The sequence below is a fragment of the Tenrec ecaudatus genome, chromosome X, assembly GCF_050624435.1.
Source record: "Tenrec ecaudatus isolate mTenEca1 chromosome X, mTenEca1.hap1, whole genome shotgun sequence".
Classification (NCBI taxonomy): domain Eukaryota; kingdom Metazoa; phylum Chordata; class Mammalia; order Afrosoricida; family Tenrecidae; genus Tenrec; species Tenrec ecaudatus.
In genome coordinates this window covers 3990882-4015355 of record NC_134548.1, presented here as the reverse complement: position 1 = coordinate 4015355, position 24474 = coordinate 3990882, and the positions used below count along the sequence as shown (strand labels likewise).

The 24474-nt window shown below is 61.0% G+C and overlaps 1 protein-coding gene across 3 annotated transcripts in view; it reads left to right on the top strand.

The window, feature by feature from the left end:
- LOC142434205 (neuroligin-4, X-linked) overlaps nucleotides 1-21265 on the top strand; it is a 72857-nt gene extending 51592 nt beyond the window's left edge. For all 3 annotated transcript variants that reach the window (XM_075538901.1, XM_075538903.1, XM_075538902.1), the window contains 3 exons: nucleotides 5723-5908; nucleotides 6792-7581; nucleotides 20413-21265. In XM_075538901.1, the coding sequence (XP_075395016.1) occupies nucleotides 5723-5908; nucleotides 6792-7581; nucleotides 20413-21265 (1829 nt within the window). The remainder of the gene's footprint in view (nucleotides 1-5722; nucleotides 5909-6791; nucleotides 7582-20412) is intronic.
- The last annotated feature ends 3209 nt before the right edge of the window (nucleotides 21266-24474 follow it).

The window sequence follows — 24474 nt, the reverse complement described above, 5'->3', positions numbered from 1 at the left end:
CGGATGGGGTGAGGAGGCCACGCCCACCAGGAGGCCCCGCCCCCTGAGACAGCCCCGCCCACCAGGAGCACCGCCCCTGCTGAGAAGGACACGCCCACCAGGAGCACCTCCCTCCTGAGAAGGACACGCCCACCAGGAGCGCTTCCTTCCTGATAACGTCACTCCCGCCAAGAGTCACCGCCCCTGGTGAGGAGGCCACGCCCACCAGGAGGCCCCGCCCTCCTGAGAAGGCACCGCCCACCAGGAGCACCGCCCTCCTAAGGAAAAGGATATGCCCACCAGGAGGCCCCGCCCTCCTGAGAAGGTCATGCCCAATGGGAGGCAATGCCCCTGGTAAGAAGGCCACGCCCACCAGGAGGCACCGCCCTCCTGAGAAGGCCTTATCCACCAGGAGGCACCGCCCTCCTGCGGAGATGGACACGCCCACCAGAGGCGCCTCCCTCCTGAGAAGGCCACGCCCACCAGGAGACACTTCCTTTCTGGATAACGTCACGCCCACCAAGAGTCACCGCCCCTGGTGAGAAGGACACGCCCACCAGGAGGCACGTCCTTCCTGATAAGGTCATGCCCAAAGGGAGGCACCGCCCATGGCAAGAAGGCCACGCCCACCAAGAGGCACCGCCCTCCTGAGATGGCCTTATCCACCAGGAGGCACCGCCTTCCTGCGGAGGTGGACACGCCCACCAGAGGCACCGCCTTCCTAATGACACGCCCACCAGGAGGTGGCGCCCTCCTGGGAAGGTCACGCCCACCAGGAGTCACCGCCCCTAGTGAGAAGGCCACGCCCACCAGGAGGTGCCATCGGGCTGTGCTTTGATTGACAGGCCAGAGTCCCGCCCACACTCCTGTCTCCCGCCCTCCTAAGGAGAAGGACACGCCCACCAGGAGCACTTCCTTCCTGTTAATGTCACGCCCACCAGGAGGCGCCATCAGGCTGTGCTTTGATTGACAGGCCAGAGTCCCGCCCACACTCCTGTCTCTTCCGGTTGCGGTGCCGCCCGGTCCCCGCCACGCGCGGGTCATCGGTGCGGCGCCGGCGGGGCGGGAACAAGGAGCAGGACGGAATGTCCATCATGTCCATGTCGTCGGTGTCCCTGAACTTCCTCTTTAGAATCCGCGGCCTGGGAACGGGCTTTTCCCTGCAGGCCCAGCTTCCCCCCAAATGAGGTTCTGGAAACCGCGGGGACCCGCCCCCCAATGTGCCTGACGACTCATGCACCGCCTCCAGAGCATCGTGCAGAGAATGCATCGTCCTCCATGAAAAGCGATCCCCTGGGAATCCCAAGCAGGCTGGGCTTCCAGGATCCTAATTCACAGCTCCCAACGGTCTGCATGGAATTCAGTTGCTAATTCCCTCCACGGTCCAGTCGTGACTGCATCGTCCAGGGGCGGGATGCATCCTGCAGAACTCGGTCCTCTCCCCGCATCTGTCCGTCTGTGGGCTGGGGGCTCGCGGCCTGCGCTGGAGATGCTGCCCCGTTGGAAGCCACACGCCTGGAACTGCAAACCCCGCCTGTGGTGGGCAGGTTCCGGGAAAGCTTGCAGACTCAAGACAGGCCGTTGAGAACCTCGTGGGTCGTGTCCGAGCACGGCCGGATGCTCCAACATTCCCAAAGGAGCAGAGATCCAAGAGCCACCAACACAACCACACAAGGAAGCTTTCCCAGAGCGTCCACCGATATGCGAAGCGCCCACACCCCTGCCGGCAATCTCGGCGGCCCCACTGTTTCTGCATGGCCTCCCACCGCATCGTGGTCAAGCGTCCGGCTGCAATGCACCGGGCAGCAGCTCGAAACCACCAGCAGCTCCTTGGGAGAGAGACTGGGCTCTCCCCGTCCGTCAGGAGTTCCAGGCTCAGAAGCCCCCCAAAGGCAGTTCCGCCCTGTCCTGCAGGGTCGCTGTGAGTCGGCATCGGCTCGGTGGCAGTGAGTTTGTTTCTTTGGACCCTTGTTGCTGGGAATCTTCCGGGGGAAAAAAGCAAACTCACTGCCGTCCAGTTCCTGCCGACTCACGGCGACCCTGCAGGACACGGTGGCCTCTCCGCTGCGGGTTTCCGACACTGACTCTTCACGGGGGTCGAAAGCCTTGTCATTCAGGGAGGAGCAGGCGGTGGCTTCGAACTGCTGATCTTTGGGTTCAAAGGGAAATGTTTGCCCACGATGCCGCGGGCTCCCTCGCAGTCATGGGACGCAAATCCCTCGGCCTTGCCGGTCGGCTCAGTGAAGCCCAGCATGGGCGCCAGGCCCAAGAACCAGGTAGCACGAGGTCATCCGAGTCCGAGCCTCGGAGCTGCCCAGGGGCCCCGCTGGCACCCGGGGTGAGGCAGTGAGTCGCTGATCACACCCACCCGCAGCTGCAGCGGAGAAAGATGAGGCTGTGTGTGAGGCCGGGTCGACTAGAGAAACAAACTCATGGACACTCGTGTGTGTATTAGAAACAGCTTTCTAGACAAGAGCAATTGCATATGGAGAAAGCAGCCCAGCCCCGTGCAGATCAAATCCATGAGTCCCATACGAGCCCTCATGTCCGATACCAATCCATAAATTCCTCTCCAGACTCAGGCAGCTCATGCAATGATGCCGAATGCAGGAGGGTCACAGGCCGGCGGGTGCAGAGTCTGTGGATCCAGTGGCCGTGGAAGCAGCTCAGCGCCGGCGTGGCCTCCACGTGGCTCCTCCAGCTGCAGGGCTCGGGCTCCATCAGCACAGCTCCGTGTGGCTTGTAGCCCAGAGAGTGTGTCCTGTTTCCAGGGAGGAAGGCAGGAGTGCCCAGAATCCTCCGGAGAAGGCCCCGCCCACGCAGAGGCCTCATTGGCTGAGACCTGACTGACAGGCCAGGCTCCACCCCCTGTGCTCATTTGCATAGGAGGTGACGTAACTGCCACGGGCTGTCGGCTCCTGTGCAGAGTTACAGCGTCAGAAACCCACAGGGGCGGCTCCGTCCTGTCCCAGGAGGTCGCCCCGGTTCCGGGTCCCCTTGGCCGCAGGGGACCCGTGTGAATAACGACCTGACATGACATTCTGGTTCCAAGATCAGCCGTCATTCGCAGGTCCACTCATGTCCGCAGGCAGAACAAGCAGGGCGGAGTCTACGTCGGGATCCGGCTACTCTCCTTCCCCTGCTCCCGCGAGACCGTCCCTTTGTCCCCCCCCCGTCATTGTCCACTGGTGGGGGGGGTCGGGATGGCGGGGAGAGTCTGATTCATGGCCGTGATTTCAAGAAGGATCCCCCGCTCGCCCGAGGCAGCTTCTGTGATCTCCTTACAACGGTCCTTCCACGGGAGCCCACGGCTGCAGCCACCGTGTCCATGTGTCTGTCCATCTCATGAGACACAACCTCCCCCTCCCTGCCTCTAGGGGGCGCTCTGACACAGACCCTCCCCGTCCCCGCCTCTAGGGGGCGCTCTGACACAGAACCTCCTCGTCCCTGCCTCTAGGGGGCGCTCTGACACATAACCTCCAGTCCCCGCCTCTAGGGGGCGCTCTGACACAGAACCTCCCTGTCCCCGCCTCTAGGGGGCGCTCTGACACAGACCCTCCCCGTCCCCGCCTCTAGGGGGCGCTCTGACACAGAACCTCCTCGTCCCTGCCTCTAGGGGGCGCTCTGACACATAACCTCCAGTCCCCGCCTCTAGGGGGCTCTCTGACACAGAACCTCCCGTCCCCGCCTCTAGGGGACGCTCTGACACAGAACCTCCCCCTCCCTGCCTCTAGGGGGCGCTCTGACACAGAACCTCCCCATCCCCGCCTCTAGGGGGCGCTCTGACACAGAACCTCCCCGTCCCCGCCTCTAGGGGGCGCTCTGACACAGACCCTCCCCGTCCCTGCCTCTAGGGGGTGCTCTGACACAGAACCTCCCCGTCCCCGCCTCTAGGGGGCGCTCTGACACAGATCCTCAAGTCCCCGCCTCTAGGGGGCGCTCTGACACAGAACCTCCCCGTCCCCGCCTCTAGGGGGCGCTCTGACACAGATCCTCAAGTCCCCGCCTCTAGGGGGCGCTCTGACACAGAACGTCCCCGCCTCTAGGGGGCGCTCTGACACAGATCCTCAAGTCCCCGCCTCTAGGGGGCGCTCTGACACAGACCCTCCCCGTCCCCGCCTCTAGGGGGCGCTCTGACACAGAACCTCCCCGTCCCCGCCTCTAGGGGGCGCTCTGACACAGACCCTCCCCGTCCCCGCCTCTAGGGGGCGCTCTGACACAGAACCTCCTCGTCCCTGCCTCTAGGGGGCGCTCTGACACATAACCTCCAGTCCCCGCCTCTAGGGGGCTCTCTGACACAGAACCTCCCGTCCCCGCCTCTAGGGGACGCTCTGACACAGAACCTCCCCCTCCCTGCCTCTAGGGGGCGCTCTGACACAGAACCTCCCCATCCCCGCCTCTAGGGGGCGCTCTGACACAGAACCTCCCCGTCCCCGCCTCTAGGGGGCGCTCTGACACAGACCCTCCCCGTCCCTGCCTCTAGGGGGCGCTCTGACACAGAACCTCCCCGTCCCCGCCTCTAGGGGACGCTCTGACACAGACCCTGAGCAGGCGTTAACCAGGCAGGGGTGCTGCGCTGACCTGCTTGTAGCTGCCACGAGCCCCCATCCCCCACTGCACCCCCAGAGCTCGGTGCCATCGGTGGGCTCCACAGGCTCCGCGATAGGTTCCGACCACGATGCATCAGGGTAGATGAGACTGCAGGCCTCGGGGTGAACCCACACTGGACGGCCAGCCCCCCGCCCCCCTCTTCCAAGCCGCTCCCACCCACGGGCCGGTGCACAGAGCAAGGGGGCGCCGGCCAGTCACCCTCTCGGGAGCCGTCCCCGGTCTGTCCCGCGGAGCTGATGGCAGGAGCCAAGGCCGGCCTTTCGTGAAATCGCTTGCTTCACCCCCTGCACCACCAGGGGACGGGCCCGTCGGCATGCACCGGGTGTCTCTGCTGCACGAGAGCTTTTGGACGCGGGGAGCAGCCAGGCTGCGACTTTGGGGACCGGCGGGCACCTGGCCTCCCCCGCTGCGTCCTCCCGGCGACAGCCGTGCTCTGTCCCCAAGGAGAATCGGTGCCGTCGGACGGAGGTGCTGCAGGGCCGGGCGGTGTTTCGTGCCGTTGTGCATCAGGGCGCTGTGGTCAGCGCTGGATGGCAGGCGATGGACGGGGAGGGCAGCCGCGGATGAGGCAGGGTCCCCTGGGGAGCCCGTCCTACGTGGGTGTTTCTCACGGGGGCCGGCGAGAGGCCCAAGGGACCTCGGAAGCCCAACTTTAGCGGCGTCTTCTGGCTCCAAGGCTTGCCCGGTGAGGAGCCGGCAAGTGGACTGGACGTGGGCGTCCGTGTGTGAGCTGGGCGGCTGCCTGAGCACAATCCTGAGGCTCCCGGCCTTGCAGGAAGCCGCGTGCACCCTGACACGACGCCAATCGGTCCTCGGCGGGAGCATCGAGGGCGGTTTTCTTCCGTTTCTTTTAGCCCCCGACTCCGGTCAAGCCCGAGAGGAGGGGGATGTCCGAGGCTGCCGGCCTCTTCATCCTCCCACGGGGCGGCTCGAGGGTTTGAACCACGGACGTCTGGGTTTGCAGCCTGTGCTGGAAACCACCGCTCCCACTGGGCCCTGGTTCGTGGGCCAGGGAGCAAGAGAGGGGCCGGTCAGCGAGGTCAGCGTGGGGCCCGCCGGCTCCTCGACCTGGGGGCCCTGGCCCCCTGCTCTTGGTACCAGACCCGATGTCCCTGTGTCCCTCTGTCTGCAGGTTTCCTAAGCACGGGGGACCAGGCGGCCAAGGGCAATTACGGGCTGCTGGACCAGATCCAAGCCTTGCGGTGGATCGAGGAGAACGTGGGGGCCTTCGGCGGGGACCCCAAGAGAGTGACCATCTTCGGCTCGGGCGCCGGGGCCTCCTGCGTCAGCCTGCTGACCCTCTCACACTACTCGGAAGGTAACGCGGGAGGCACTGAGTTGGGTTCCTTTTAGGTTCCGGGAACAACCCTTTGCCAGGAATGCGCCCCAGTTGCAGCCCCAGGTTTGCAAGATTGCAGCGATAGGGACGTTGGAATTTCGTCTCCTTACACACCGGGCGCATCCATGGCTCCATGTGTGCATCCCTACATGCATGCATCAATACGTGTGTGCATCCCTACATACATGGATCCCAGCATACATGCATCTCTGCATACATGCATCCCTGCATGCGTGCATCCCTGCATGTGTGCATCCCTGCATACATGCATCCCTACATGTGTGCATTCCTGCATACATGCATCCCTACATGGGTGCATCCCTACATACATGCATCCCTGCATGCATGCATCCCTACATGGGTGCATCCCTACGTACGTGCATACATGCATCCCTACATGTGTGCATCCCTGCATACATGCATCCCTACATGCGTTCATCCCTACGTACGTGCATACATGCATACATGCATCCCTACGTGCATGTGCCCTTGTGCACCGGCACACGGGTGTTGAGAAGCCTCCCTGGCGGTGGGCTGTGATCTGTGCAGGTTTCGTGAGGGTGGGGCTGGGGGAAAGCGGAGCTGATTCCAGGGGGCTCACGGGGGAAAGAACATGCTTCGCAAACGTCGATGGCCGTGTGCTCACGGTGGGCCCGGCCCAGGGCGGGTGCCGAGCAGCCGTAAGAGCCGCCCCAAGAAGATGAGTAAAAACAACCCTGAACCTGAGAGACAAGGGTCCCTGCCCTGCGCCGTGCACCGGGAGGTCCCCCTGGCCTGCGGGGGGTGGATCTTCAGGGCCCCCCCCAAGCGGTGGGGGGGTGGGAGGATGCGAGGCTCACTTGCATGTCCACCCCCCCCCCAGGTCTGTTCCAGAAGGCCATCATCCAGAGCGGCACGGCGCTGTCCAGCTGGGCCGTGAACTACCAGCCGGCCAAGTACACGCGTGTGCTGGCCGACAAGGTGGGCTGCAACATGCTGGACACCACGGAGCTGGTGGAATGCCTGCGGCGGAAGAGCCCTCGCGAGCTGGTTCAGCACACCATCGCGCCGGCCACCTACCACATCGCCTTCGGGCCGGTCATCGACGGCGACGTCATCCCCGACGACCCGCAGATCCTCATGGAGCAGGGCGAGTTCCTCAACTACGACATCATGCTGGGCGTCAACCAGGGCGAGGGCCTCAAGTTCGTGGACGGCATCGTGGACGGCGAGGACGGCGTCACGCCCAACGACTTCGACTTCTCCGTGTCCAACTTCGTGGACAACCTGTACGGCTACCCGGAGGGCAAGGACACGCTGCGGGAGACCATCAAGTTCATGTACACCGACTGGGCCGACAAGGACAACGCCGAGACGCGCCGCAAGACGCTGGTGGCCCTCTTCACCGACCACCAGTGGGTGGCCCCCGCCGTGGCCACGGCTGACCTGCACGCCCAGTACGGCTCGCCCACCTACTTCTACGCCTTCTACCACCACTGCCAGAGCGAGATGAAGCCCGCCTGGGCCGACGCGGCGCACGGCGACGAGGTGCCCTACGTCTTCGGCATCCCCATGGTGGGCCCCACCGAGCTCTTCAGCTGCAACTTCTCCAAGAACGACGTCATGCTCAGCGCCGTGGTCATGACCTACTGGACCAACTTCGCCAAGACCGGGTACGAGCGCGAGCCCCCCTGCATGGCCACTCCCCCCGACTCCCACGGGCCTCGGACGTGGGGAGACCGGGCTGCCTCTCACGGTCCTGGGCGCCCCGAGGCCAAACCCGGGGTGCCGCGGGCTCAGCAGATGGGGAGCACCCCTCCGTCCCCCCCATTCCCCTCTTCCTCTCCCTCCTATCCGATGCGCCTCCGTCTGCCCGTCGGCGTGCGCTGGGGAACTGCCTGCCTCTGCTTCCTGGGCAGGGGGCGCAGCCCCCCATGTGTGTCTGAGAGCCGGGGGGGGGTACCCACGAGCCTGGGGACACACTCGTCCCGCCCGGAGTCCTGGCGGTGCCTAGTCCACGGCGCTGACTTTAGCTTCGGGTTTGGGGGGAGCTTGGGGTTTGGGGGTGCACGCTCGTCGGACGCACCCACCAAGCACAGGGGTCGGAAGCAGGGCGCGTTCGCCCCGGGGCGCTGTGCTCGGATGGTGGGGGAGGAAGTGGGACGGGTGAGGGGCTGGCGGGCACTGAGGGCAGTCCGATTCCAAGCGATCAACTCCTCTTCCGACTCGTGAGACACACGCACGGGCGCACACGGGCCGGTGGGTGGGTGTCTTTGGATCCGGGGGTGCTTTCCGGAAGCATCTCAGCGCCGGCAGGATCTCCCCGTGGCTTCTCCGGCTCCAGATCCGGCTGCATCCGGCCAGTGTCTCCCAGGGAGTGAGCAGAGAGAGAGACCCGGATCTCCCGCCTCCGAGGGGGAACGTACGGGAGTTCCCGGAATCCTCAGGACCAGGCCACGCCCACGCGGAGCCTCATTGGCTGGGACCCGCTTGCCCGAGGAGGCTCCGCCCCTTCCCTCTGAATCCCCTCACATTGACCCGAGGATGCAGTGGCCGCCCCTTGACTGCTGCTTCCGCGGGACTGACGGCTTCTCGCGCCGAGGCCGCGGGTGACGGGCCGAGCGTCCGATGCTCCCAGGAGGCCCCGCAGTCGCCGTCGCGGGCGTCTGTCACGTCTCCCTCCGCGTCGCAGGTTGGCAGATGCAGACGCAGCAGAGCGAGCTCCCATCGGCGACCCTACAGAACAGCACCCAGTTCTGCAGCACCCAGTTCTGCAGCACCCAGTTCTGTTCGGTCTCGAGGCAGGGGTGCAGGTGGGGGGGCGTCTCCCTCGTTTGCACTGAGGCTTCGCCAAGCCGGGTGCTGTTTCCTAGCCGTGGGGCCGTGGCCACGGGCCGGGAGCTTGGCCACGCTCACCCACGGCTCCGCAGATCTCTGGGCAAGCCGTCACGGCATGAGTGGCCGCCTCCTGTCCCCCCGCCAGGGACACGCCAGCTTGGTGCCCCCCCCCCAGGATGGCGGACTCTGCCGTCCCCACAGGGAGCAACCCCACCCTGCTCCACGGGAGGCGCAGCGCCCGATCTCCCCCGGTGTCACAAGTCCGCCCGGGAGTCCTGGCCTGGCGTCTTCTTGCCTCTCTGCAAACGCCCCGACGCCAGCACGCCTGACCTCTCGTTTACGCCGGACCTGAAAGGTCGTGCATGTGAACCTGGCCTTTTGGTGTCCGATGAGCAAGCAGGCGGGCGGGAAAGGGGGTTCTGTCTATCGGGGATACACGCCATGGGAGGAAAACAGGAAAGGAGGGAGGGAGACAGGGAGGGAGGGCAGGTAACTGAGCCTGCGCCTGCAAACCTGGCCATCGGTGGGCTGCTCTCGGTCACCTCAGGGGAGAGGACGCGCCCGTCGGACAGAGGCCGGAGCTCAGGCCCTGGCTGTGAACAGTGATTGACAAGCAATGAACCTCGCGACCTAAGGGGTCTTTGCTACCTGCCTCTCCGTCCATCATCCATCCCTCTATTTTCCTATGATTCATCCACCCATCCATTTTTTCATCTGCAATCTAACCATTCATCCATGCATCCGCTGTCTGCATCCTGTGTGTGTATGAATCTCTCTCTCCATAGATAATAGATAGATACATAGATAGATAGATAGATAGATAGATCGATGGATGGATAAATAGAGAGATACAGAGATAGATAGATGGATAGATAGAGAGATAGATAGAGAGATAGAGAGATAGAGAGAGATGCAGAGATACAGAGATAGATAGATACATAGATAGATAGATAGATAGATAGATAGATAGATAGATAGATAGATAGATAGTTACAGAGATAGACAGACAGATAGATATAGATACAGAGATAGATAGATAGAGAGAGAATGATAGACAGATAAATAGACACAGAGATAGATAAACAGATAGATACAGAGATAGAGAAATAGATAGATACATAGATGGATAGGTAGATAGATGGATAGATAGATAGATAGATAGATAGATAGATAGATAGATAGATACAGAGATAGACAGATAAATAAATACAGAGATAGATAGATAGATGGATGGATAGACAGATAGATACAGAGATAGATAGATGGATAAATAGAGAGATACAGAGATAGATAGAGAGATACAGAGATAGATAGATGGATAAATAGAGAGGTACATAGATAGATACAGAGATAGATAGATAGATAGATAGATAGATACAGAGATACAGAGATACAGAGATACAGAGATACAGAGATAAATAAATACAGAGATAGATAGATAGAGAGATAGATGGATAGATAGATAGATATGCAGATGGATGGATGGATGGATGGATGGATGGATAGATAGATGGATGGATGGATGGATAGAGAGAGAGAGAGAGAGAGAGAGAGAGAGAGAGAGAGAGAGAGAAAGATAGATAGATGGATAGATAGACAGACAGACAGATAGATTCTTATATATATGAAAAAATACAGTCCCAACGTGGGAATCATTCCGTTCTAACCAGAAAGGGTTTTTCCCAGGAGCGAGCAAAGAACAGAGAGAGGGCGGCGAGGAGACAGCCCCGGTCAGCACCCCGAGGCCCGTGCCGAGCCCGGCAGGCTTTGGTAAATGGGAAATACGCGGGAGGGGAAAGGCGTGTCAACTCCGGAACTGGGGAAAGGCAGTACTCGTGCCCGTGTCCGTTCTGTGCCCTCTGCTGTGGACCGGGCGCAGCTCGTTCCCGCTGCAGGGCAGGGAAGCCCCGGCGCTCCCGGGAGCAAGGACCGATCCCGTTGCGTGTCTGTGTCGGTGGAGGGAAGGACGGCGACATCCGGGAGGCACCATGTCCCGGAGACCCTGCAGACTCAGACCCTGCAGACTCAGACCCTGCAGACTCCAGGGACTGCAGGTGGCAGCTCAGGACGACACGCAGCTGCCGGTGCTGGGCTTTCCGTACGTCCGTGTGGCTTAAAGAGCCTCCATCCTGGGCAGCCCAGCCTGCAGGGCGGAGCGGGGCTGCCCCAGGGGCGTTGGGAGCCTGCGGGTCTCAGGGAAGCATCCGGCGCCTCGTTCTCGGCAGAATCATGGCCTCGAGGGCATCTGATGGCTGTGGCTACGGGGTGGTCGGTCGGGAGGCCTGTCCTCGGAAGTGCCGGAGGGCGGGCTCGAACTTGCAGCCTTTGGGTTAGCAGGGTGCCTTCCGATTGTACCAACAAGTCCTGGCTCAAGTCAAGTGGTCAAGGGCCCTGTGCCAACGACGCCTCTACCGCCCCCTGCTGCCCGGGAGGTGTGCGGACGTGCTCGCCCACCCTGCACCCAGGAGCAGGGGAGTCGCAAGCCCGTTTTTAATCGTTTTGTTGGCGTATCCTGCCATTGAATCGTCCGGTCCCACGAGGAAGATCCGTGCAATCAATCTCAGAACATCTGCTTCCAGCTCCCCCGGCCGTGGCCCCCAGACAAGGACCCATCCAGGAACCGTGTCTGTGGATCCTCCACAGAAACTCACTGCGAAACACAGACAGGAAGCCAACACAGAGCCGCCACGGTGGCCAAAGCACAGGAAACCCCACGATCCATCGATCCACGAGGACGCGGGGAAACATCGCAAACGGAAACCGCCTGGGAACGGGCTCAGGACCAGCCTCACCATTCGGACTGACCGTCCACCAGCTCCCGGCGGTCAGACCCAGACGCCGGGTCCCAGGTGCCTCACCACAAGGCCAACAGTGTGAAGCCACCAGCCGCCCCGAGGGAGAAGGGGGGCTCTGTACCCCGTGCAGAGCTCGCCCCTGGGAAATCCACAGGAGCAGGTCTACCCCAGCCTGCAGGTCGCTGAGTGAGGCTGGGTGGACTGGAGACACAGATCCACAGACTCTCGTGTGTGTGTCAGAGAGAGCTTTCTAGACAAGAGCAGTTGACCATGGAGAAAACATCCCAGCCCCGTGCACATCAAGTCCACGAGTCTGATACTGATCCATAAATCCCTCTGCAGACGCAGGCAGCCATGCAATGACACGGATGCAGGGGGATCACAGGCCGGCGGGTGCAGAGTCCTGTGGATCCAGTGGCCGTGGAAGCAGCTCAGCGCCAGCATGGCCTCCACGCGGCTCCTCCAGCTCCAGGGCTCTGGCTCCATCAGTCTGGCTCCCCGTGGCTCGTTGTCAGTAAAACCCCGTTTCCCCGAATGTAAGACAGTGTCTTATATTTAATTTTTGCTCCCAAACATGTGCTAGGTCTTATTTTCAGGGGATGCCTTATTTTCCCATGAAGAGGAATGCACCACACAGTTATTGTTTTATTCAGAGAGACCTCGCACTTCCCGTCTGCTCCGGCTGCGCTGTGGCCAACGGTGAGCTGCGCGGCTGCACCTGCCGCTACAGTCGAGTCCAGAGTCACAGCAGCTTCGGGGAGGGGCTTATTTTCAGGGGAGGCCTTATATTTCAGCGAGAGGCAAAACTGTAAGGAGGTCGCTTTTGGGGGGAAACAGGGACTCTCGCAGGGAGTGAGCCTGTGTCGGCCTCCGGCGAGCTCGCCCTCTTCTCCGTGGCGCCAGATGAGGTCCTCACGCGGCGACCTGCTTGACAGGCAAACCCCGCCCCTTCCCTGTTAAGTCTCCAGCTGACAACAGACGATGTCACGGCCCACGCGCAGTCAGCCCTGCCTCGATGGCGGTGAGGGTGATTTGGTTTGGTTTGCTTGGGTCGGCGTCAACCCTGCCTCCCCTTCCTTGGCTGCCCACCCTCTGGCTGCTCCCAGCCGCCCTCAGAGCCCTTTAGGCTGCGGACCACAGGGGCGGCATTCAAGCCCACTCGCTGTGACTCGGGGGGTTTAAAAGCAGGTCGACAGGACTTCATTCCCAGGCCTCCAGGCTGGAAGCCAAACGTCTAACCACCTGCTCGACCGAAGCATCCGTAGCCGAAGCCTCAAAACCCAAACTCACTGCCGTCCGCCCGTCTGTCCTGCAGGACAGGGTGGGGCTGTCCTGGTGTTTCCCAGACGACCCCTCTGTGTGCGAGGAGGCGGCTCCTGTCTGTCTCCCGCAGAGCAGATGGTGGGTTCGAGCCCCCGTCCTTGTGTTCAGCGGCCCAGCGCGTGGGACCGCGTGACCAGGGCTCCTGGATCAATCAGACGCTTCCTCAGGAAGGTGACCTTCAAGTCCAACGAGAAGATTGGCGGGTTTTCTCAGGAAGGCTCGTGACCAAGCTCCGGCGAGGAAAGGAAGCGTCGGTTGCGCCCCCACGGTGGGGGCGGCAGTTTGTTGAGCTGGGTCCACGGACCCATCGCCGTGCCCATCCATCTCCCCGAGGGCCTGGCTGCCCCCTGACATGCTCACTGAACAAGCGCACACGTGGTGCCCCGTGGTCCAGGAACCCGTGGCCACGGGAGCTCACCCGTGCGCGTGGCTGGCTGGTGTTGGGTCTGCTCGCACAGCGGCCGGGGCGACGTCCACACTGCGTCTCTGCAGATCTTTCTCCCGTCCACATCGTGGTCTGTGCTGTGGTCAGGCGCCGGGAGGTTGGTTCTGACTCAGCAAACCTCTCCGAGCAACAGAACCAAACCCCCGCCTGCCCTGCACCCCGGCTGCTCCTCTGCGGCAGCCCCGGCCCCTCCGTCCCCCGGGCCTTCCTCTGTTGGCCGCCCTCCCCTTGGCCACGCTCCAGGACCGTCCTGCTGGGTAACAAGGGGGTGCTCAGGGCAGGTATGGGGGGACATGTGTGTCTGTGTGGGTGTTCGTGATGTGTGTGTATGTGAGACACGGGAGCCACCTGCTCTGTCTCCTTCCTCACCTGCAGACACAAACCCTGGGCTGTGAACAAAGCCCGGCTGCCCCGCTTGCAGTAACGTGGGAGACGAGGGCGGGGGAGGCGGGCTCCCCTCATCCCCAGGAGTGGATCTTGCTGTAAAGACTCTGTCTTTGCCCTGCAGCAAGCTGAATAAAGAGACTGTACTCGGCAAAAGCCCAGGCACTGGGACTCCCCGCCGCCCCCACCCTGCGCTCAGTTCTCCGAGATTTCTTTACCTTTCAAGACACGCACTGGCCGCCCCCAAGGACAATCCACAGTGCACCCGGCACGACGACCCGGCAGCCCCGAGAGGCAGGCGGGCCCGGAGCGGGGAATGGGCAACACCCCCTGGACCCGATCTCGACGCCATCCAGCCAGATCCACCAGGGGGTGGGGGCGACGGTGAACTGTGTTGGAAACAAGACACAAGATGATTGCGAATAAGGGGAAGATTGCTACCTGCCGCGTCTTGCAGATCCATCTAAATCACAGGCGGGAGCAGCCCGCGCACGTCGCGATCGATCAGAATGGTTTACACGGGGAAGAGGGGTGGACAGACAAGATAAAATAGCAATCAGGAGTCAGTGTACCGAACCTGTCATTTCTCCAAAACATAGTGCACACACACACACACACGCCACAAACACAGCATGACTCCCAGCCGTGCAGCCAGGACCCACTCCTGGGGACCTGAGACTCAGAGTGGAGCTGGCCCACGGGCTTTGCAAAGCTGCCAGTTTCTACAGGAGCAGAAAGCCTCGCTGTGCCCCGCGGGGGCGGCTGCTGGTCTTCAACGCTGACGTTGCCGTAGGCAGCCCCGTGCGCCACCCACTCGGCCTCCAGCCTCCTTCAGCAGAGTGTCTCTCAAACAAAGCAGAAAACAGACCCGCGGCCGCCCATGCTAATCCGGCTCTCAGCGACAGAGTAGGACGGGGCCGTGCGTTTCCCAGACTGTCAGTCTCCGTGGGACCAGAAAGCCTCAGTTTCCCCCAACCAGCAGCTGGCGGTTTGGAACCTCGGTCGGCCTTGCGGTTGGCGGCCTGGCGCTTCACCCACTGCCCCGCGGGGCTCTTGCTGCCAGCACTGTATCAGAGCACAAGAAGCAGGTAGGAATTGACTGTCTGGTTTGCTTTTCCAAAGAAATTGATGATCCTGTCAGAAGACACAGTCGAGAAAGCGCATCGCATTGCGATTCCTATCAAGCAAGGTCGCTGTAGAGCGAGCAAGTCCAGTCTGGTCCAAGTCCTCCGTGGGTCAGAGGTCCGTGGGTCAGAGGTCTCCTGCAGCTGCAGCGGCCGACGGACAGGAAGCGGGAAGATGAAGCAGGAGGACCACAGGCTGGTGGATGCCGAGCGGTTGGCCGTCTGCTGATGGCCCCTGGGATCAGCAGGCTATAAGACAGGAGATTGGAGATGCAGGATCCAGACTCAGCTTCAGAAGTGAGCTAGCTCCCCCACGCTGTCAGTCTATCCTCAGTCTATCCTCCTGGCCACCCCCCACCCTGTCTCATCAAGACTTTTTCTAAGGAAGGAAAACCCCACTGCCCGTAGAGCTAATTCCGACTCGTGGCGACCCTCGGGGACAGGGAGGAATTGCCTCTGTGGGTTTCCGAGACGGTGACTCTTCACGGGAATAGAAAGCCTCGCCTTCCTCCCGTGAAGCGGCTGGTGGTTTCAAACTGCTGAGCTTGCAGCTGGACAGTCCAAGGCGTAACTCGTCCCCCTCCCCATCCCCTCACACACACACACCAGGGGAACTGACCCGTCAGTCTTGGAAGTACAAGCAGAATGAAGGCAGGATGGACAGACCACGTCTGACGTCCTTTGGCCATGCTGTGGGAGAGACTGGTCCCTGGAGAAGGACGTCGTGCTTGGTGACGCGGAGGGGCAGCGACAGAGAGCAAGGCCCTCGGGGACATGGACAGACACGGGGCTGCAGCCGTGGGCTCCGACGCAGGAGCACTGGTGAGGACGGCGCGGGACCGGGTGGCGTTTGGTTAGCACCAGTTCTTCGGACGTGACCCTGCTCCACGCTGCCCTTCCCGCTGGAGATACGGGGGCCATCGCCAGGGGCAGGGAAGCAGTGGTTGGAAGCTCGCACTACCGACCCTGGGGAAAACCGGAGGGCGGTGGAGACGGCTGTTTTATTTTCCCTTTTCTGGCAGGTGAGGGGCGCCTGGTGTCTTAGAACCGACTCCGTGCCACTGGTGTGGCTGTGGGGTGACCTTGGTGGCAAACGTCTTCCAGGCATCGTGGGTCGTGTGCACGTGTTTCTTTTCTTGTCTTTCCTGCCCCTTCCCAGGGCTGGCTTCTGTAAACTTTTGTAAATTTCTGTAAAGTTTGCTTGATGACCGTCGAAAGGGGTCCCTATCGACTGCGCAGGGGGGGGGATTCCTATGGCTACGTGCTGTCCACTTGGCTCCAGCGCATGGTGACCGATGCACAACACACCAGAACTCTGCCCGGTACAGTGCCATCCTCACTGTGGTTCTTATGTCTGAGCCCATCGCTGCAGCCGCTGTCCGTCCACCTCCTCGAGGGCCTTCCTCTCTGTCTCGGCCCCTTCACTTGACCAAGCAGGATGCCCTTCTCCAGGGACTGGCCTCTCCTGACCACGTCCAGAGTACCTGAGGCCAGGTCTTGCCATCCTTGCTTCTAAGGGGCATGTTGGCTGCGCTTCTGCCAAGAGGGGTCGGTTTGTTCTTTGAGCCGACCCCGGTCCTTTCGCCGTTCGTCAACGCCGTACTTCAAAGGCATCCGTCCTGCCCCAGGTTCACGTATTCCATGTCCAACGTCCATGTGCCTGAGAAGCCGTTTCCACGGCTGGGGCCAGGTGTGCTTCTGCCCCCAAATAGCACCCTTGCTCTGCAGCACTTTGGGGAGATCCTGTGGGGCAGATTTGCCCGAGTCCATGCGAGTGTGAGTTTATGTGTGTACGTGAGTGTGAGTGCCGTAGTGTGAGTTTGTATGTGCGTGTGTTTCTGGAGCCGTGATGTATATGAAGGCACTGCTCTGTTGGGTGACCGTGAGTAGGCGCTGACCCACAGCACCCCCGTGCACACCAGAAGGAACCACCCAGTCCAGTGCCGTCTGCACAACTGTCCCTGCGCCTGAGCCCAGGGTCACAGCCAGTGTCCGTCCATCTCCCTGAGGACCGCCCTCTCCCTCACTGACCCTCCGCTTCACCAAGCACGTGCTTCTCTGGGGACTGGTCTGTAACCACCAAAGTCTGTGTAACCGTGGACTCATGCCACATGCGTCTTACTGTGGTTGACCAGCCTCCTCTCAGCCCAGCGTCCTCCAAACCCATCCAGGCCACCGCGTCTCCATCGTGGCCCCGCGATGCATGCTATTCCGTGTGTACCAAAGCTCATCGTCCATCACTGAGAGATCCGTGCGTCGTTTCCGACTTCTTGCCGCCGTGTGCAGCACGGCATGAATACGTGTGCGAGCATGTCTGTGTGTGTGCTCCATCATTACTTCCCAGGACAGAGACCTGTGTGCTCCATCATTACTTCCCAGGACAGAGACCACGTCTCGCTGTGTGCTCCCATAAAGAGCGACTCAATGTAAGTGATCGTGGGTGTTGACAGCCGTGTGCCAGGGTCTCCCCCCCTTTGCACACCCACCCGCCCCATGTGTTATTTTCTTCTTCTAGCTTTGCATCAAGAAACTGCACTGCCTTGTGCCAACGGAGCTGCTTTTATTATATAGAATTATACTCACAATTGCACACTACCTATAAAAAATGTCAAATGAAATCTTTTCATGTAAAACTATGATTTATTATATGGTTTTATCATACCACGAATATAATTTATTCTATTTTAGCAGGTTTTCTGTTATTACATCATACTTTATCATATTTTAACATGTTATTATGTGATTTGTTGTAGAGAACAAACTCCCTGTCATGAAATCAGTTCCTAAGGACCGGGTGAAACGGCCCCCGTGGGCGTCCCAGACTGTCGTTCTATAGACGCACACAGCCTCCTCTTTCTCCCACAGTGCGGCTGGTGGTTTTGAACCGCTGGCCTTGTGGTAGAAGCCCAACGCATGACCCACTGGGCCACCAGGGTCTTTGGTTTCTGTGGCTGTAATCTCTTCTGATGCAGGCGACCTCCTCTTTGTCAGCAGGGCAGCTGCCTGGTTTGAACCAGCGACCTTGCAGTAAGCTGCCCACCATCTGGTCCACAGCACCACCGGGGATCCTTACAGTGCTCTTCACTCACTGCACGGAGTCGGAATGTTCCGACCCTACAGGATGGGGCAGAACTACCCCTGTGGGCTTCCCGGTCTGCATCTCTTCCCACGGCACAGACAGCCTAATGGGCTGTCCCTTTGGTTTTCCCTCCTTATGGAAGTGGACATCCTCACGTCTCATCTTTCTCCCATGCAGTTCTTGGTCGTGTTAATCCGCTGACTTTGCAGTTAGCAGTCCCCCAAAGCCTTAAACCGAGCCTTGGCGTCCTGGGCTGTAGCTTCCAGAGGTGCTGACCCCTGGGCCTTGCTTCCACAGAGCGCTTGGCGAGCAGCCGGGGGCTGAGCTGTTGTGTGCTCATCAGTAAATGTGTGCTCGCCTGCTCGCTCAGCCACTGCCGTCGAGTGGATGCCGGCTCACAGCGGCCCTGTGGGACGGGGGAACTGCCCCTGGGGGTGTCCGTGATGCTCACTCTGTCTGTACGTAGCAGCAGAAAGTCTCGTCTGTCCTGTGACTCACTGGGTATCTGCCTCGCCCCTGGTGCATCAGAGGGCAGCTCTTGGGGCTGCAAGGTCAGTGCTCAGAATCCACCAGCTGCTCCTGGGGAGAAAGGGGAGGCTGTCCGCTCCTGTAAACCCCACAGGGGAGACGGCTTCCTCTTCTGACAGGAGAGGCTGGGGGTTCAAACCGCTCACCTTGTGGTCAGCAGCCCGGCCGTGCAGCCAGGTGCTCCTGGGTGTGCCCGGAAGAGAATGTGATGTCACGGACCGCTGCTCCTTTGTGATTTCCGAGTGTTTCCTCCTGAATGTTGCTGTTCACTGTTTCTTTTGTCTGTCGGTCGTTCACGGTGTCTTGGTCTGTTTGTCTGTTGGTTTGTTTCTGGTTGTGGTTCATGACTTACCCGTGTGTTTTTAACTGGATGTTGTTGATTATTTGGGGGGGGTTATTTTGGTGTCTGTCTGTATTGGCTGTTGTCCGTGACTTGATGTGCATGTTGTAGTTTGTCTGCGACTTCCCGGGGGGTATGTGTTCTTTTCGCTGTTGTTCTTGATTTCTTAGTATGGGGGGTTCTTTTTGTTCATTGTTTGTGATTTTTGGGGGTATTTTTGTTACGGCTCGTGGTTTTATAGTGCTTTGTTTTTAATGTTGTTCATGATTTCTCGTTATTGTGGTTCATGATTTCCTTGTCTTTTTAGTTTTTATTTGATCAAGGCCCCTTACAGCTCTTGTCACAATCCATCCATCCATCCTTCCAACCATCCATCATCCATCCATCCATCATCCACCATCTATCCATCATCCATCTATCCATCATCCATCCATCATCCATCTATCCATCATCCATCCATCATCCATCCATCATCCATTATCCATCCATCATCCATCCATCATCCATCCATCATCATCCATCATCCATCCATCATCCATCCATCATCCATCCATCATCCATTATCCATCCATCATCCATCCATCATCCATCCTCCATCCATCATCCATCTATCCATCATCTATCCATCATCCATCCATCATCCATCTATCCATCATCCATCCATCCATCCATCATCCATCCATCATCCATCCATCATCATCCATCATCCATCCATCATCCATCATCCATCCATCATCCATCATCCATCCATCATCCATCCATCATCCATCATCCATCCATCATCCATCATCATCCATCATCCATCCATCATCCATCCATCATCATCCATCATCCATCCATCATCCATCATCCATCCATCATCCATCATCCATCCATCATCCATCCATCATCCATCATCATCCATCATCCATCATCCATCCATCATCCATCCATCATCCATCATCCATCCATCATCCATCCATCATCCATCATCCATCTATCCATCATCCATCCATCATCCATCCATCATCCATCTATCCATCATCCATCCATCATCCATCATCCATCATCCATCCATCATCCATCCATCATATCCAACACATCTGTACATTTCTCATCATCTTTTTCAAAACAATTTCTTTCTACTTGAGACCTTTGGTATCGGCTATTCATTTTTTCCTCCTCTCTCCCCACCCAGTGACTCGTGATGTTGTTGGTGTTGTTACCTTGGTACAAGATTTTTTAGTGTGGGGTTTTTAAAAAATGATTTCTTGTTTGACTCTTCGTTGTTTGTGACTTACCTGTATATTGGAGGGGGGGTAGGTTTGGGGTGTTGTTCCTGATGTCCTGGTTTCCGCGGTGGTTTCGACGATCTCTTATGTGTGTGATATTTTATGGTGTCTAGGTGTGCTCTGTTGTTGGTCACTTAACCTGCGTGTGTGTTGGCTGTTGTTCATGATGTCCTGGCGTGTGTGGTGTCTGTCTACCGCGTGTGTGTGCGCGTGCACGCGTGTGACTGCTTACGATTCACCGATTTCCCGGGCGCGCCTCGCTGTCGCGCAGGTGTGTTCTCCGCGGCTGGTGGGGGGCGGGGGGGGGTGCGCTCGTGGTCTCCGCATTGTGGATGCACAGCGTGTGACCTCCTCCTCTCTCTCTTCCGCCCCCCCAGCGACCCGAACCAGCCGGTTCCGCAGGACACCAAGTTCATCCACACGAAGCCCAACCGCTTCGAGGAGGTGGCCTGGTCCAAGTACAACCCCAAGGACCAGCTGTACCTGCACATCGGCCTGAAGCCGCGCGTGCGCGACCACTACCGGGCCACCAAGGTGGCCTTCTGGCTGGAGCTGGTGCCGCACCTGCACAACCTGAACGAGATCTTCCAGTACGTGTCCACCACCACCAAGGTGCCCCCGCCCGACATGACCTCCTTCCCGTACGGCACGCGCAGGTCCCCCGCCAAGATCTGGCCCACCACCAAGCGCCCGGCGCTGACGCCCGCACAGCGCCCCAGGCCGGCGGCGGACGCGCGGCCCGAGGACAGCACGGTGCTCATCGAGACGAAGCGCGACTACTCCACGGAGCTGAGCGTGACCATCGCCGTGGGCGCCTCGCTGCTCTTCCTGAACATCCTGGCCTTCGCCGCGCTCTACTACAAGAAGGACAAGCGGCGGCACGAGACGCACCGCCGCGCCAGCCCGCCGCGCGCCGCCAACGACGTGGCGCACCTGCCCGCCGAGGAGGTGCTGCCGCTGCAGGTGAAGCAGCTGCAGCGCGAGCACCCGTGCGAGGACGCGCTGCAGGCCCACGACGCGCTGCGCCTCGCCTGCCCGCCCGACTACACGCTCACGCTGCGCCGCTCGCCCGACGACATCCCGCTCATGACGCCCAACACCATCACCATGATCCCCAACGCGCTCTCGGGCATGCAGCCGCTGCACACCTTCAACACCTTCGGCGGCGGCGGCGGCGGCGGCCAGAACAGCACGAATTTACCTCACGGCCACTCCACCACCCGGGTATAGCGCGGCCGCCCGGCCCCGGCCCCGGCCTGGCCACGCCCCCGTCCTTCCTGACCCGGAAGAACAGCCAGCGAGGCCGGAAGGGGCGTGTCCGCCCGCGGAAAGGCTCTCTGAGGCGGCCTGTCAGGACGCGGGGACGGGGAAGGGCCACCCTGGCGCCCCGCCGAGACCCGGGTCGCCCCCCCCCCCCCCCCGCCGACCCGCCCTGCGCCCGGCCTGGCCCCGTGCGGGTTCCCGCGTGTTTCCAAGACCCACCTGCGACCCTGTGAAATGTGAAACGGACGAGCGCGGGCCCGAGGCCCTGCACGGCCCGTGCGCGTGCGTGCCTGCGTGTGCGTCAGTGCGTGCCTGCGCGTGCGTTGGAGTGCGCATGCGTGCCTGCGTATGCGTCAGTGCGTGCCTGCGCGTGCGTCGGAGTGCGCATGCGTGCCTGCGTATGTGTCAGTGCGTGCCTGCGTATGTGTCAGTGCGTGCCTGCGCGTGCGTCGGAGTGCGCATGCGTGCCTGCTTATGCGTCAGTGCGTGCCTGCGCGTGCGTCGGACTGCGCGTGCGTGCGTGCCTGCGTATGTGTCAGTGCTTGCCTGCGCGTGCGTCGGAGTGCGCATGCGTGCCTGCGTATGTGTCAGTGCGTGCCTGCGCGTGCGTCGGAGTGCGCATGCGTGCCTGCGTATTTGTCAGTGCGTGCCTGCGCGTGCGTCGGAGTGCGCATGCGTGCCTGCGCGTGCGTCAGTGCGTGCCTGCGCGTGCGTCGGAGTGCGCATGCGTGCCTGCGTATGTGTCAGTGCGTGCCTGCGCGTGCGTCGGAGTGCGCATGCGTACATGCGTATGTGTCAGTGCGTGCCTGCGTGTGCGTCGGAGTGCACATGCGTGCCTGCGTATGTGTCAGTGCGTGCCTGCGTGTGCGTCGGAGTGCGCATGCGCGTCAGTGCGTGCGTCAGTGCGTGCCTGCGTGTGCGTCCGAGTGCGCATCGCGTGAGTGAGTGCGCATGCGTACCTGCGTGTGCGTCGGAGTGCGCATCGCGTGAGTGAGTTCGCATGCGTACCTGCGTATGTGTCAGTGCGTGCCTGCGCGTGCGTCGGAGTGCGCATGCGCGTGAGTGCGTGCGTCAGTGCTTGCCTGCGTGTGCGTCCGAGTGCGCATCGCGTTGAGTGAGCGCGCATGCGTGCGTCTGTGCGTGCGCACGCGTGCCTGCGTATGCGTCCGTGCGTGCCTGCACGTGCGTCAGAGTGAGTACGCATGCGTGCGTGACATCCGCCTCGCAGGGGACGCCAATGTCGGAGGAAACTTCCGGAACCGACGGAAAGGAAACGAGAGACAGGGAGATGTTTTTAAAAGACCACGTCCGCTCCGGGTGCAGCCCGAGAACGAAAGGCTGCTCGTGCGACGGACGGACGGACGGACGGCTCCGCGTGGGCCCGAACCCGCAGCCTGGGGCTTCCATCCGCCAGGCGCGAAGGAGAGGTCGGGCTTTATTCTTAGGAACAACAGCACCCAGCACCCAGCTGGACCGGACGCAGCAGGAACCGCGCATGCGCGCTCGAGCGCGCGCGCCCCGCATTGCAGCGAACTGTGCGGCGACGCACGTGTACATAGACCGCCGGGTCCTCGAGGCGCGGCCCGCGAAGCTCCAGGCTCCCCGCCGGGCTCTGCACCCCCGGGTGCGTGTGCTGCGGCTGCGCACTCGGCACGGCACCTCGGGGTGCTCCCGGGCAAGGCGGCCTTGCTCCTCCAAGCTTGCGGCCCGTGCGGCGCGGAGGGGGGTCTCCCAACCCGTGGGGGGCGGGGTCGTCCTGGAGGCAGCCTGTGGGGCTGGTGCTTGCAGGCAGCTTTGGATTCACTCGCCCTCCCCTCCCCCGGCGCCCCTCTTTCCTCCCCCCTGCCCCCCTCAACCTCCTACCCCCCCTTCTCTCCTTTTTAACTTTCTCTGGAAGCCCGTGCGTTCCCCCCCTTCCCCCTCCCCACCTTCCATCTGGGACCCCTGGCACAGGCTCAGGTCCCCAGCAGGGGATGCATTTGCATGAAGGATGCAGGGTCCGTGCATCCCCCCCCCTTCCATCTGGGACCCCTGGCACAGGCGCGGGTCCCCAGCAGGAGATGCATTTGCATGAAGGATGCAGGGTCCGTGCGTCCCCCCCCCCCTTCCATCTGGGACCCCTGGCACAGGCGCGGGTCCCCAGCAGGGGATGCATTTGCATGAAGGATGCAGGGTCCATGCGTCCCCCCCCCTTCCATCTGGGACCCCTGGCACAGGCGCGGGTCCCCAGCAGGGGATGCATTTGCATGAAGGATGCAGGCTAACTGGGGACCAGGGGCGGGGTTTGAAGACCCGGGACATTCCGTAGGTGGGGAGCAGCGGGGAGGTGGGCGGGAGTCTTGGGAGCTGCCTGGGGCTCCGCATTCCAGCCCAGAGCTCTGCCAACCGGGGAGAAAGGTGGCCTCTGGGCGCCCGGGCAGCTCCTCAATCCAGCTCTGTGCCCGGGAGCAGCTGCAGCTGCGGGGCTTTGGCCGACGGACCGCGTGCCTGGTGGGTTTTGCTAATGAGCTTGAAGGCAGGCGAATCCCCCCCCCTTCCAGCAAGAACAACACACCCCACCCCCCTGCCTGGTGCTCCAGGCCCCGTTTTGCCGCCTCCTCTTTGTGGAAATCCATCCATCACCCGTTTCCTGGGGAGCAGAGGGAGAAACAGAGCCCCCCCCCCCAAGAACCACACGAAGCGGGGCATGCCTGGGCTCCGGGGCGCATCTGGAAGGAGGGCTGCAGTCTCGGAGCCCCACTGGGCCCTGTCCTGTCCCGTGGGGCTGCGGTGGGTCAGCAGGAGCTTGGGGGCAGCGAGAGAGCTGGACACATCCCGTCCAGGGCGGTCTGAACACAAAGGAGCCGGTCAGAATTCCTACACCTCCAAGTGGACACCTCTGGGACGGGCTTTGAGGCCCCCCACCCCTGTAAGGGCAGCACCCCAAGGAAGCTCACTCCTCCAGGTGGCAGCTAGGGGGGGGGGCTGTCCTGCACAGAAGGCCTGAAGGGGGCCTCTTTGAAGGTCCTCCCAGTGTCCACTCTGGACTTCTCAGAAGCAGAACACCCCCTCCCTTTTTTAAGTCTGCCAACGAGAGGTCCGGATGGCTCCCCAACACCTGGTCCAGTGTCCCCCATTTCCCCTAAGCACCTCCCCTTTTCCAGCGAGCTCCGGAGCAGAAAGTGACCCCATCATTT